The 14,469-nt window shown below is 38.0% G+C and overlaps 2 protein-coding genes across 7 annotated transcripts in view; one reads left to right on the forward strand and one right to left on the reverse strand.

Moving 5' to 3' along the window:
- Positions 1 to 14,469, forward strand: part of LOC144005745 (sodium/potassium/calcium exchanger 3) — a 64,115-nt gene that overhangs the window by 1,381 nt on the left and 48,265 nt on the right. For 3 of the 4 annotated variants that reach the window (XM_077504027.1, XM_077504028.1, XM_077504029.1), the window contains 13 exons: positions 2,719 to 2,823; positions 6,712 to 6,788; positions 7,295 to 7,369; positions 7,444 to 7,528; positions 9,249 to 9,352; positions 9,438 to 9,512; positions 9,713 to 9,738; positions 11,155 to 11,208; positions 11,296 to 11,429; positions 11,544 to 11,710; positions 12,039 to 12,231; positions 12,300 to 12,466; positions 12,545 to 12,659. In XM_077504027.1, the coding sequence (XP_077360153.1) occupies positions 2,719 to 2,823; positions 6,712 to 6,788; positions 7,295 to 7,369; positions 7,444 to 7,528; positions 9,249 to 9,352; positions 9,438 to 9,512; positions 9,713 to 9,738; positions 11,155 to 11,208; positions 11,296 to 11,429; positions 11,544 to 11,710; positions 12,039 to 12,231; positions 12,300 to 12,466; positions 12,545 to 12,659 (1,377 nt within the window). Of the gene's footprint in view, positions 1 to 1,158; positions 1,355 to 2,718; positions 2,824 to 6,711; positions 6,789 to 7,294; positions 7,370 to 7,443; positions 7,529 to 9,248; positions 9,353 to 9,437; positions 9,513 to 9,712; positions 9,739 to 11,154; positions 11,209 to 11,295; positions 11,430 to 11,543; positions 11,711 to 12,038; positions 12,232 to 12,299; positions 12,467 to 12,544; positions 12,660 to 14,469 lie in introns of those variants that run through there. The other variant, XM_077504030.1, reaches the window with a different exon arrangement.
- dpf2 (double PHD fingers 2) overlaps positions 11,175 to 14,469 on the reverse strand; it is a 61,505-nt gene continuing 58,210 nt past the window's right edge. Inside the window, exons 13-15 of one of the 3 annotated variants that reach the window (XR_013279641.1) lie at positions 12,534 to 12,691; positions 11,938 to 12,447; positions 11,176 to 11,729 (exon numbers count right to left, since the gene is read on the reverse strand). The gene's annotated coding sequence lies outside the window, so the exon portion shown is untranslated. Of the gene's footprint in view, positions 12,448 to 12,533; positions 12,692 to 14,469 lie in introns of all 3 variants that reach the window. The other 2 variants (XR_013279640.1, XR_013279639.1) reach the window with 2 other exon arrangements.

Below are 14,469 nucleotides of genomic sequence, written 5' to 3' on the forward strand. Positions count from 1 at the left end.
TGTTTGAATTTGATAATGATGGCAATAGGCAATATTTAAAATAATAATAATAATAATAATAATAATAATAATAATAATAATGTTTTTATCAAAAATGTGACAACTTGTGGGTCTGCGAGACTATTTAATACATAGTATTTTTTACATTAGAAAAATGAAAGCACACCACTACACAAAAATGTCACAAAAGTGTATTTTACTTTAATAATGATGCTGTCCTCTCAAATTTGCATTTTAATCCGGGCCTATTTAGTAGGTATACAGGTTAGCAGGTGTACACAGGTTAATAATAGTACCTTAAGCCATCTAGTGGAAGAGCAAGTAGTAGTTCTGCATGAGAATCCATATCACTGGCATAGAAAGATGAACAGATACATTGTTTTTCATGCATGAATATGAATTTTCAGACCAATTCAGAGATATTTTGTACCTAATATGGCTGATCATTAGATATGCTTGCACAACGTACTAACATGTATTTAATTTCTTTATTATTCATTTATTCTGAGTTCCCACTCAGTGGTGTCATGAATGTGAATTATTGTCTGAAAATCTTTTTCACATTTATTTTAAATGTATTACAGATGGTAAAGACTGTTATGGAATTTAAATTGTAGTTCATAGCTGCTGCAGGATGATTACATAAGAGGCATGTGTTACGTCAAAATCCAATCATTGAGGATAACATTCATCTGGTATGCAGTAATGCATTTTAGGTGACAATTCTTTGCAAAACGGTAAGAAAGAAAAGAATCAAAATAATTCAGCTTCATTTCCTTTTTCCTTCCTGTCAAAGGAAGTTAAGACATGATACTAGCTTATACATCTAGGTCAGCGAATCTGTATTGTATTAGTCACAAAGAATTAAATGAGTTGGATTTCAAACATTATAAAGCCAATGCATAACTAAAAATACTCCCGCCTCACTCATTATCCTCTCAACACCTTTCACACCCTGCTACACGGTCATCAGCAGCATCAGCACCTGCGCACGCTTGCATGTGTGCCTGTGAACCATATAATGACACGAACACAAGTGAACTTTATTTTTGTTCCACCAGGTGCATTTTGATCATTTGATTTCACCCTGACCTCGGCATAAGTCGCCTGAAAAAGCAGCCGTGTCATTAATATTTACACTTCACCTTCGAATTATGAGCGTGTCTGCCTACTCGGAGAGGATTCTGGCTTGTGGACCAAAGGCTGCTGAGCTTCAAAGCGCTGGACAAAACATGTGATCTGTTGTTTGTAAGGGTGACAGCCAAGCTACTTAGCCATACCTGGACAGTGTTACACATGTAGCATCGCAAATCGCTCTTCTTGTACCACCATTTATGGATGTGCTCTTTCAGCTGTGAGTCTGCAAAATGTTGTGACATGAATAACTTGTTTAAAAAAAAAAAAAAAAAAAAAAAAAAAGTCACTCTGACCTGCCAACAGATGAAAACACAATCGCCAACTTGAAAACACTAGAAATGCTAACACGTTGTATGCTAATTTGCTAACACTATATTAGCTAGTTGGCTACTTCAATTTGTTTATATTAAGTAATAATAATACAAGCTATAAAACTGTACGTAATAAAAATAAATATAACCTATAAACTTCCGATGATTTATGATGGGAGATGCCGCTCAGTCTGCAATGTGATTGACAGCGTCAGGTGTTGTTCTTGTGCTACTCAGATAGGCAACAGTTGTTTGGAGGAATAGAGAGGCATTGTTGGAATTTCACGTTTAAAATACTGTCTGTTGAGTTATTGAGCTCATATACTCTAATAGTTTTTTTTTGTCCTTGTGATACAATTGTTCTAAAAATAAGCTATGCTGTTTATTTATTTCTTTTTTTTTCATTTGTTATTCTTTCATAAATCTTAGCATTCAGTCTTGGAACAGAGAACACTTATCGGCACTGTAATTATGTCACCTGTAACTTTCCTTCACCACTATGTAATGATTTCTTGACCTACTAAAATCCACCACCTGATTACATACTACACATACATGATCTATATTAGCATAATGGTGCCAACTGATAAGCAGCGTGTTGAGGAGATGCTGAGGACTTGGTGTCAAAATGGTGACAGAAACCCTTTTCATTTCAATTTCACACGAGCCGAGCTCCTCTTGAAGCCGCGACATAAAAGCCTCCTCGTCAAAATGGGCTCATTGAAGTGTGAGGTACAAAGGTACATAAGAACTGGCAGCCACAAAACGCACGTTTTAAAGCTACGGTGTCACACTACCGTCTCAGCCCATTTTTAGAAAGATCTCTTGTGGATTTAATTCCTGTGTGGGAAGATAATGAGAAATATTGTCTGTTATGTTTGTGGGGGTGTTCCTGTACAGTCGCCCCGGTAACGCTGCCATAACTGCAGCCGCTCCAGAGATAAGCTGTCGAGGAATGGAACATAGAGTTAAAATACACGCTATAAAGATCTCACTATAGATGATGGCCGAGGACAGCTGACTCCTGCTGGACTCGCTGCTGCCTCACATGGTCTCCTTACTCGACATCTGATTGGAATATTTGGGGGGGGGGTGACAAAAAATTGTGGCAGGTTTGCAACATACAGCCATGGACAAAATATCCCATAATAGTGGAAAAAAAATAACACTATGGGCTCTGAAATAACTTGAAAATGGCACACACAAAAAAAATGCATGCACTTTATTATGTGTTAAACTGATGCATGAGACCTTTGCATTATTTTTGCAGCAGAGACTTCTGATCCTGGTCTAGGCGTGGATGCCAACGCGATGCGATGGACACGCCAGCTCATGCAGATGCCCGACAACCAGAGTGTGATTGAACACAGAGCAGGTCAGTCACACTAAACTAAACCTCAGCATCAAATTGTGTGTCCACTAGATCGCCAATATCTTCATCACAGCATAGTATGTTGCTGTTTCTAGTTGACTGTTTATTTATTTTTTTTATTATTATTAGTCTGTCTAAGGTCTTTAAGAGTCAGTACTGATGGCAGAGAAAACTTAAAATATATTCGGAACATGGGACCATGTTTTTAACCAATTAAATTTTAAATTCCAGCTAGCTGGCCCACAATAATGTTAGCATTTGTGCATCATCTGATTCATTGTTCAGAGCAAGCCCAGTTTGTAAAAAAAATAAAATAAATAAATAATAAAATAAAATTGTTGTTGGGGCCTGACCAATATCTTTTTTTTTTTTAAGCTGATGCGGATTTTTGCTAGAAAAAAATGCAGATTACCAATTAATAAAAAAAAATGAATTAAATAATTATATATAATAAAATAAATAAATAAAAACAGTGCATATCAATTTTATTTAATTTTAATTTATATATATATATATATATATATATATATATATATATATATATATTATATAGTTATATATTTTTTAATGTGTGTAATATATTTAACGTTGACAAGGTTGCACAAGAAAAAATGTCTGATGGTAACAAGATAAGAGCACAACTTCCTCATTTTCTCATTATTTGTATTCACACTGCGACGGCGCTCGCAATATTCAGCTGCCACTCACCGTCTTCTATTGTGTTCTTTGCACCTTCATTATGCGGCTCACTCCAATGAATGTATGCAAATGAAATAATGCTAATATCAAACGTTGGCTATAAATACCCCTCGTGTACTGTGAATGCTATATCCTGGGAGTAACTAATTAGGATGCATGCATGAATAATTTTAAATTTCTTCATGAAGTCTGATAAGTGATATGTTCATTCATCCATGGAGCCATGCCACTTATCCTGTATGACATCACGCTGCTCCATCGCTGTGAAGTTAATTTGTGCCAACATGGTAAAGTTGATTTAATTGTGTCCCATGAGGATGCAAGGTACTGTAGATAAATGAGTGAACATAAACCTGGAAAGAGTCTTTAAACCCAGCAGGCCCAGGTAGCCACTATCTTCCCCAGTAGGAGGTTTGGCCGACATTGCGTAATACGTTATGCGGTCGTGATTAAAAAGCAAGCGGCCGTAGCCGGGGGGATATCGTCCAGCCCCAGGCTCGATTGTCTCATCTTTTCATCTGTCCTCTGCTTAACAAGATGGCAGACAGCGTGATCCCACCTCAGCTGACGAGCCTCCGCCGAGCTTGTTGCTAGGCAACTAAATGCTAAGTTCGGAAGCCCACACCAATGCACGGAACTAAAATAGGCCGTAAGTAGTGGGTGGAGTGAATCCAAATTATGCAAATAAAGCAAACGTCTGATAATGAGTGTGTCATCAAGGCCAGTTGTGGTCATTCATTAAAACCAGACACAGTCAGATTGGAGTTTGTTTTTGTGAAATGCTAAAAAAAAAAAAAAAAGATGTCACCAACAAGTTAATTATTTCTTTATTAGGAAATTTGATTTGGATCTTCTAAGCTCATCACTTCAGGTGCAAGCTGACAAAATGCCAATGTTATTACAGTACATATAAAAAGTCTGCACACCCCTATTCAAATGCCAGGTTAGTTTGATGATTAAAAAAATTATTTTTGTTTTAATATTTTAGTTTTGAGTTTGGTTTATTTTTACTTGCCAACTCTAAAACATTTCAATTTTTCCAAACCCAAGTTTGATGGTTTTTAGGTCACATTAATGGTGGAAAAACAAACAAACAAATAAATAAATAAATAAATAAATAAATAATTTCAAAAAAAAAAAAAAAAGAACAAAAAACATCTGAACATGGGTGTGCAGACTTTTTTCTTAATGCCCAATGTATTTATTGCAATGTATTGCATTTTAAAGGTGAGGTTGGTTTAAACCCCTCCTTCTTTCTTATCTTTGTTGTATTCATCTCACCTCAAAGGATGGCAAAATCAAAGACCAAATGCATAATTAAATTTACATTACACTCCAGGGATGAAATATTCTGGGGTTTTTTTCTTTCTTTTATGCTGAGTGAAAACTGCACAATAAATGTGCATGTGTCAGTTCATGCTACCACTTTAGCTGGTGCGCTGGTCTTTCCACGTATTTTTTTATTTTTTTTTGTATTACAACAAACTATATATTTATTATAGTTTCGTAATTGTTTTGATCTTACAAGGTAGGATGTTACCCTAAAGTGGTTGACTAGTTATAACCGAGAGCAATTTGTTCTTTTGAATGGAGTTTATTCAATTATTCCAACAAATCTAAAAGCCATCCAGTCTGGGGTACCCCAGGGATTGATCCTGTTCCCTCCCCATTAATACAATAATCTGCTACCTTTATTATTATGGATGATAGGTAGGAGTTTTCTAGCTGTTGGGAATGACAAAAATAAAATTTACATTCTCCTAACATTGTGATGTCGATTTGAATTTGATTAATTCTTCAACCCTAGTTTACATCCAGTATAAAGAAACTGGCCTCAATGTTGTCATACTTTTGGAACGGAGCCCAACTGTTTGCTCTTGCAGTTGCCATCTGCTGTTTAGCAGTAAAGGGACATCAAGCAAAACGATGCTGTTGATGTTAACGCCGGTGTGGATACAGGTGTTGTCAGAGTAACATTGTATGGCGTGCATCACGCCACTACTGAACATAACATACACACACGTGGGTTCGTGCAAACACAGCATTATTAAACCACTCTCGTTTGCGACTGCTTTCTGTCCTTCTCCCGGCGCTCTCGCTCTCTTCTCAGACCTCTCCTGAGAGTTTGTAAAGGAAAAATAAATATTTTTAGACATCGCAGTCCCGAGCTGCTGTCACTTCTTCTTTTTTTTTTCATTTTTCATAAACTCTATCCATGGGAAAGACACATACCCACCTCCCTCCCCTTTCCCTTCAGTCCCCCTTGCCTTTGGCTTCCTACTGCCACCCATCAAAAAAGAAAAAAAAAAATCCCCCCTGAGAGAACGTCGCCATGGCAACTGCCTTCATCAGAGCAACTCCTCAAAGGGTCCATGTTAGCATTTCCAGTGATAATAACACCTGAGAGTGCATCTCATGAGTCAGAGCAGCCTGGATGGCTTCCAGTGAGGTTCATGAAAGAGGAGGATGAACACAGATGTCCAGCTTGGCCTCGTATTGATTATTGAGTTATGTACAAACAATTGAAAGATTGCTCTGGATGCCGCTAAATGGCCCAGTAATGTTGGAGGCAGCTCTGGCACAAGTGCAAAAGTCTAAACATAACTGCACAAACATTTACATTTTCAAACTCAACATGGCCAAATGTCTCCTGTGGTGTTGGGTGTGTGTGTGTGTGTGTGTGTGGGGGGGGGCTCCACTTCCCCACCCTCCCTCGCTGACACAGCGCTGTCACTGATCATTTCTCACATCATGCATCACAAACGATCTCGCAATTGCTTTCCTTATTGTGTGCTTGTGAAGCCTCTGTGGGCTCGCCAGCTATTTTTAGCCCGCCTCCCCTCCCTCACCGCACCCCCAGTAGTTTAAATTCATCCCGCTCGGATTGTAAATTGGAGTACTGTATCGTTCTCTGGGGAGTCTTTGCCAGGTTGGATGTGGAAGCAGAGTTGTCATTATGCATTTAGTTTTTATTCGATTGCACTTGAGGACACACAGGAAGCAGCTTCCGGTTTCACTTCCTTTATGATGCCTCGGTGCATATCGGACGCTACACAGTCTCCTTAGAGAGATTCTTAATATGTACATTAATGATTAACACTCTTCCCGTCAGTAAATTAGATCAGACAGTTGTGTCACTATGATAGCGAATTGTAACACTTTTTAAATTCTCACCATTCTTGTGGCTTCCAGCCATCCACGAGTTTCCAGAAGACATTTTCACCAAGGAGCAGAGAAAGAATGGAGCTGTCTTACTACATGTTCTCTGTGTGAGTATCACTGGATCGTAATGGACGGGGACGTCAACTCCAAAATTTAACTCACAATTACATATTATATGCAGCTCCACTATTCTTAACTGATTGTTGTGTTTATGCAATTTTATCCGTTTTTAATGAATTTTAGTGGGCGGCCATTTTGCCACTTGCTATTGACTGACAACGACATCACAGTTGCTCAGGTAACGACCAATCAGCTTGAGAACGTCATATGACCAAACTCAGAAAACAGGTGAGCCCTGATTGGTTGTTACTTGAGTCATGAGCAACTGTGATGTCATTTTCAATTGACAGCAAGTGGCAAAATGGCCGCCCTTAAGATGGTTAAAAACGTGTGGATTTTACTGCTTCACTCATATTCCACAAACGCAATATTAATCAGGATGCTGTGTTTCAACTAGTGGATGAATCGGACCTATTGTAAAGAAAATTTTTGGGATATGTGTTTTTTTTTTTTTTTTTTTTCTTCTGAACAATGTGATTGCGTGTCTCTTCAGGCCATCTACATGTTCTACGCTCTGGCCATCGTCTGTGATGATTACTTTGTTCCTTCACTTGAGAAAATATCAGAGGTGAGTTAGCTGAAAAGTTTGACATAATGGTTTCAAACGTTGTAACAATGTTGCTTCTTTTCACCCCCGCTCAGAATCTACAGCTGAGTGAGGATGTTGCCGGGGCAACGTTCATGGCAGCAGGAAGCTCTGCTCCGGAGCTCTTCACATCACTCATTGGTGACTAATTTGTTTTCATAATTTCAAAAGAGAAGCAGTTCTGTTTTTTTTTCCAACGCGCTCTCAATGTCACTTTTTTTTTTTTTTTTTTTTTTTTTACACATCATGGAACCCTCGTTCGTCCTCCGATTTACTGTTCAAATGCAGTTTTCCTTAAAAAAAAAAAATATCAGAAAAAAAACATTTCAACCCCTAGAATGGGGTTGGGATCTCTAACTGAGGATTGTATGTTTGCATCTCCGTCCTCATTGTGCCTGCTTCCTGTCTCAGATAAATGACGATCATCTGTGGTGGTGTTGATTCAATAGTGTGCCTCCCTAGACATGCACCTGTGGGATTTACTTGCTTGCTGTGGCACCATGAGCTAATTGCTTGTCCTCTCATTTGCACTCAAATTCATTACATGGGTGAATTGTACCGCGTGGACACTTGACTATTTGTTTTTGACTTTGGTTTTCAAATTCAGTTAGTTTTCATTCGTTTTTAGAGTGGGATTATTATTATTATTATTATTATTATTATTATTGGTTTCCGTTTAGTTTTTATTAGCTTTAGCACTATTTTTAGATTTTTAGATATAGGGAGTATTTTTCAAGTGCATGATTAAAAAAAAAAAAAAAAGCCAAAATAAGTATGGTGTAACAACGTAAATTAACTTCCAACTTGCATCTTTCTGACAGCTGTACTGAAAATAAAAACATTTAAATTCAACCCCAAAAAGACAAAAACAAAGGAATTTTGTGTTATAATTTTAATCAGTTTTATAAATGTAAAATGTTTCAGTTATTTATTTTTAAACACTTGTTTGTCTCGTGGTTTTATTTTATTTAGTTTGCGCAAGTTCCGAGGCTCCATCAAGGGGGGCGCGTTTGACGTCGGTGAACATGCTTTTTTATTTTTTTATTTTTATTTTTTTTATTTTTTTTACTGTCCTAGAATAAAGTGCAATTGCACCTCCACTACATTAGGAGGCAGTGGCACTGTTGAATATATTAAGTTTAATTAATTATGAGTTCACTAAACTTAATAATGGAGGCACGTTGGTCGAGTGGTGAGCACGTCCGCCTCCCAGTTCTGAGGACTCCGGTTCGAGTCCAGGCTCCGGCCTTCCTGGGTGGAGTTTGCATGTTCTCCCCGTGCCCGCGTGGGTCTTCTCCGGGTACTCCGGTCTCCTCCCACATTCCAAAGACATGCATGGCAGGTTAATTGGGCGATCCGAATTGTCCCTAGGTGTGCTTGTGAGTGTGGATGGTTGAAAAAAGGAAAAAAAAAAAAAAAAAAAAAAAGGAGGCAGTGGCACTCTCATTATTGGCAGAGTGTGCGGAGGGAGCATTCGCTCGGTGGTGTAGGGATTTTGTTTGTGCTGAGTATGCGCGCTTTGCACACAGCAAAAAAAAAAAAAAAAAAATCAGCATAAATTATTTTAGATTTTTGTTTTGCAGGTTAAAGTTTATTTATTTATTTATTTATTTTTAATATTGTGCTCCTGAGTTAATGTTGGTGATCAGCTTCTTACTAGGGGGGGCATGACAGAAAATAATTGAGAAGCACTGAACTAATGCAACTTTAACCAGAATACCGGATTCAGACTAGTGGGGCTGCATAGAACATATTATTGTCAGGAAAATCTTTTTGCGTTGACTTCCCTTTTAAGATTATTTCCTTGGATTATGTGAATAAAAGCACACCTGATTGATGTCTGTGATTTTCCCCCCAACAGGTGTCTTCATCACTAAAGGCGACGTCGGCGTGGGCACCATCGTCGGCTCGGCCGTCTTCAACATCCTGGTCATCATCGGCCTGAGCGGCATCTTTGCAGGCCAGGTCGCAACCACGTTACAAAATAATTCTCATGAATTTGTCGCAACTTGGCTGAATATCATCGTGACGATGTTACGCATCTCCACAGACGGTGAAGTTGACGTGGTGGTCTTTGTTTCGAGACTCCTCCTACTACATCCTGTCTGTGCTGGCGCTTATCGGGGTGAGTCGCACGCATCCTCTCTTTAACATTAATGAAGGCCATATAAAAAATCAAGATCTAATTCCTGATGTTGATTGATTTATTTGACCTTTGCTCCTGTCATTTTTGTCAAAACATGTATATAAACACGTTCCTTACTCCAATGAATCAAAAAAATTGATAAATCCAGCAAGCCCTAACATCCATGTCCTTTCTTCCAGGTCATTTATGATGCTGTGGTCGTCTGGTGAGTCAAGCTTTTGTTTTGGTAGCACTTTGCAAAATGCTCTTGAGGGACACGCACAATTGCCCTTGCTTACAAAAATAATGAGCTGTCACTTGTGAGGACAAACGTGTCAAATCAGCCCAACATTCAAGTGAAACATCAATATGTTGTCTTCGTGATTGGAACCCATCAAAAGATAAACAACCAACAAGTATTGGTAGACGGTGCTGTAGAAATCGGCTTTTGAAAGCGATTCCCCGGCTCGTCCTATTCTGTCTCGCGGTGTGATGTGGCTTAACAAAACTAATGCTTTATCCCTAAACTTAATGGAATCCCAGCTGATATACAGTGGTGACTTTTCACTGAATGCCAGTGTTGTTGGTGAAGGTCATCCAGCTGTGTTTTATAGGAGCCCAATTGTATTTCACAGAGTGCAGTAGACTTAATGTGCGTGCTTAGGACAGGTTGTTTAGCGTTGACAGATTATTTTTTTAAATTTGGATGACACTGTTAAAGAGGTATTTAACATTGTTTACATTGTTTTACTATTGTGGTTGTAGTGATATTTAAAGAGCGATAAATTATTACTTATATGGCCAAATGAGATTTTTTTTTTTCTTTTTTTTTTATGCAAAACTCTAATCCACAGACGTGCTTGGAAAGGGGTGTGATTGAATCAGATTGGACTTTGTAGTGGTGCAACAAACCACATCTGCCGGGGTGTTGCTGCCAGCACAGTCACATTACATCACCCTCATTGGGCTCGGCCTTGAAAAACACACGCCCACCTATGCGCCATTTTCTAATGCACTTGTTCTCCAAATGTACACATACACACACCAAGGTTATTTTAGTGAACTAAAACTAACGAAAAAACTAAAGTTAAAAAACAATTTCATTAATGAAATAAAATAAAAACGAATATGCTTTTTAAAAAAACTAAACTGCATTTTATGCTTACAAAACTAAAACTATAATTTTTTGCTATAATTATAGCAAAAATGTCTTTCATTTTAGTCTTTTGTAATGGATTTAATGCATGAGCCATTGGGGATGATTTCAGATGTGATTTTAAGTAGATTAGTTGATAACCAGAATAAGGACATTTGAAACTGTCACACGGAAAGTGATCAATCAATCAATCAAGCAGCAGCCAAAAGAAAAGCACCTTCAGATGACGTCGCTCCCATGCTGTTTTTTGAATATTGCGCAGAAGTAAGACATAAAAAAATTAAAAATAAAACTAATACTGAAACTAAAACTAAGCATTTATTAAATAACTAAAACTAATAAAAACGAACAAAACCACCCTGAAAACTAAAACTAACTCAATTTAAAAAAAAACTCAAAACGAAATAAAAACAAACTAAAAAGAAAAATTACAAAACTATAATAAAGCTGGAATCATTCACATTTGACTTTATTGTTGTGATTCAGGTGGGAGTCTTTGCTCCTCATGACCATGTACGTGATCTACATTATCATCATGAAGTAAGAGGCCACGCCCCCTTCCATCGTCCAACCCAAGTGCTTTGAACTTCTCCTCTTGAAATGACGCGTGAAATCGTGTGTCGGCAGGTTCAACGCTCGCATTCTGACATTTGTGACGCGGCACGCCAGGCCGTGTTGCGTCGCGTCACAGAACCGCAGGGAGGACAAAATGGCCGACGAAGCTTCGGCCCGCCACACCGCCATGGCACTACTGAATAAAGGTTTTGAAGATGGCTACACTACTGTACTTAAAAAAAAAAAAAAAATGCTTATGAACCCTAAAACCTGTCTTGTATGAAGGTTTGTTTGTTTTTTTGCTCTTTGTGCGTTTTTAGCTCAAGTTCACAATCAGGAGAGCCCCCCAGTAATCATGGTGGATGAGCTTCTCATCCTCAGCCCTCACAAGCTGTCCTTCTCTGACGCCGGCCTGCGCATCATGATCACGCCACACTTCTCGCCTCGCACCAGACTCTCCATGGCTGGCCGTGTGCTCATTAGCGAGGTAACGCACACACAGCAATCTGAGATAAATGCACAGTGGTACACATTTTACAATCAGCAACAGCTTGGTAAATAGTTAACAATTCATCAAAAAAAAAAGAGGCTTCAAGATGTTTAATGCCACTCCAAGTTGAAGTTTACTACTCAGCCTGCTTACTGCTAACGCTAGTTAGCATCTATGATATACTGTAGTGTTTTAACCCTTTAAGTAATGGATTAAACACTAACCGTGCAAAATGAAAAGTCAATGGGATTCATATACTGCCCCCTAGTGGCCAAGGAGGGCACATCCCAAATGGCTGGTATAAATTGCTCTTCTCTCCTCCCAGAGGCAGCGGCTCATCCGCAGTTCCAAGAGCCCACGAGGCAGCAGTGCCGGCCTCGGGTCTGCCGCCAACAGCCTGAAAAGGACGGGCTCCTGCAGTTTGGAAAACGGGGGCGGCGTAGGGCACGCGGAGTCGGCAGACAAGCCGGAGGCTGACGAAGATGACGACGGCATATTCCATCCCTTGCGCGTCCCAGGTGAGTAAACCGGACAGGAAGTGTGATGACTTTGGCGGGGGACCAAGTGACACGTGTGCGTGTGTCAGCCGGCTGCTCGGCCAGGGTCAAGTGGGTCATCACGTGGCCTCTGGGCCTCCTGCTCTACTGCACGGTGCCCAACTGCGTCGTACCGCGCTGGCACCGCTGGTTCATGGTCACCTTTGTGGCCTCCACGCTGTGGATCGCCGTCTTCTCCTACCTCATGGTGTGGATGGTAAGTATCCGAATGGTGCTAGTCGGTATCATCGCTAGAATAAATGTTGTGATATGACCGACCTCACCTGTCAATCAGGTCACCATTGTGAGCTTCACATTAGACATCCCAGACTACATCATGGGCATCACCTTCCTGGCAGCAGGGACCAGCGTGCCCGACTGCATGGCCAGCCTCATCGTTGCCCGGCAAGGTGGGTGGGCAAGTCATTCGTTGATGGGGTAACTAAAGTTCAAATGTGTTTGTATTTATAATCAAGCAACCAAATATGCAATAATTTTAGATCTGAGCAACAGTGCAAATAACAGGAATAATTTTGAAAACAGCTGCATGCCTGAAAGGCATCAATTACCTTCTTGTAAATATTTACTGTATACTGGAGAAAATATGCAGCATGCATTAACTATATAACATAAAATAAAGGAAGCATTTTGTTTGTTTTCTGTATTTTTAAAACAACCATGTATAGTAAGGCGTTGTTTTTTTTGTTTTTTTTTTAAACGACAATGTATAGTATGGCGTTTTTTTTTTGTTTGTTTTTTAAACGCCATACTCTACATGGTCGTTTAAAAAACAAAAAACAAAAAAAAAACGCCTTACGATACATGGTCATTTAAAAAAAAAAACTAAAAAAAAAACGCCATACTATACATGGTCGTTTTTTAAAAAAAACAACAAAAAAACGCCATACTATACATGGTCATTTGAAAAATACATGGTCGTTTTTTTTAAAAAACGCCTTACTACATGGTCGTTTAAAAAAAAAAATGCCTTACTATACATGGTCGTCTAAAAAAAAAAAAAAAAAAAAAAAAAAAAAACGCCTTACGATACATAAAAAAAAAAAACGCCTTACTATACATGGTCGTTTAAAAAAAAACAAACAAACAAAAAAAAAAAACGCCTTACTATACATTGTCGTTTTTTTAAAAAAAACGCCATACTATACATGGTTGTTAGACAAAAAAAAAAAAAAAAAAAAAGCGACTTAGTATACATGGTCATTTTAAAAAAACAAAACAAAAAAAACGCCTTACTATACATGGTCGTTTAAAAACAAAAACAAAAAAAAACGCCTTACTATACATGGCCTTTTTTGTTTTTGTTTTGTTTTGTTTTTTAAACGCCTTACTATACATGGTCGTTTAAAAAAACAAAAAAAACGCCTTACTATAAATGGTCGTTTGAAAAAAACAAAAAAAAAACAGCTTACTATATCCATGGTCGTTTATTTTTATAGTCTTTGGTGTTTCCCAGCCGGGGGATTGAACCCACAACCTCCCAGTCTCAGGGTGGACACTCTACCGCTAGACCACTGAGCTGGTCTTTTTAAAAAAAAAACACACAAAAAAAAAACGCCATACTATACAGGTCCTTTTTTTTTTTTTTTTTTTTTTTTTTTTTTTTTTTAAACGCCTCACTAGACATGGTCGTTTAAAAAAAACCCCCCAAAAAAAACCGTACTATACATGGTCGTTTGAAAAAACAAAAAAACAAAATGCCTTACTATACATGGTCGTTTTAAAAAAAAAAAACGCCTGACTATATATACATGGTCGTTTAAAAGAAGAAAAAAAAAAAAAACAACGCCTTGCTATATACATGGTCGGTTTTTTTTGTTTTTGTTTTTTTTAAACGCCTTGCTATACATGGTCATTTAAAAAAAACAAAAAAAAAAACGCCTTACTATACATGGTCGTTTTTTTAAAAAAAAAAACGCCTTAGTATACATGTTCGTTTTTTTGTTTTTTTTTTAAACGCCTTACTATACATGGTCGTTTGAAAAAAATAAAAAATAAAAAGAAAACGCCTTAGTATACATGGTCGTTTTTTTTAAAAACCGCCATACTATACATGGTCGTTTTTTTAAAAAAAACAACGCCTTACTATACATGGTCGTTTGAAAAAACAACAAAACAAAAAAACAAAAAAAACGCCTTACTATACATGTTTTTTTTTTTTTTTTTTTTTTTTTTTTTTTTTTTTTTTTTAAACGCCATACT

The sequence above is a fragment of the Festucalex cinctus genome, chromosome 18 (genome assembly GCF_051991245.1).
Source record: "Festucalex cinctus isolate MCC-2025b chromosome 18, RoL_Fcin_1.0, whole genome shotgun sequence".
Taxonomy (NCBI): domain Eukaryota; kingdom Metazoa; phylum Chordata; class Actinopteri; order Syngnathiformes; family Syngnathidae; genus Festucalex; species Festucalex cinctus.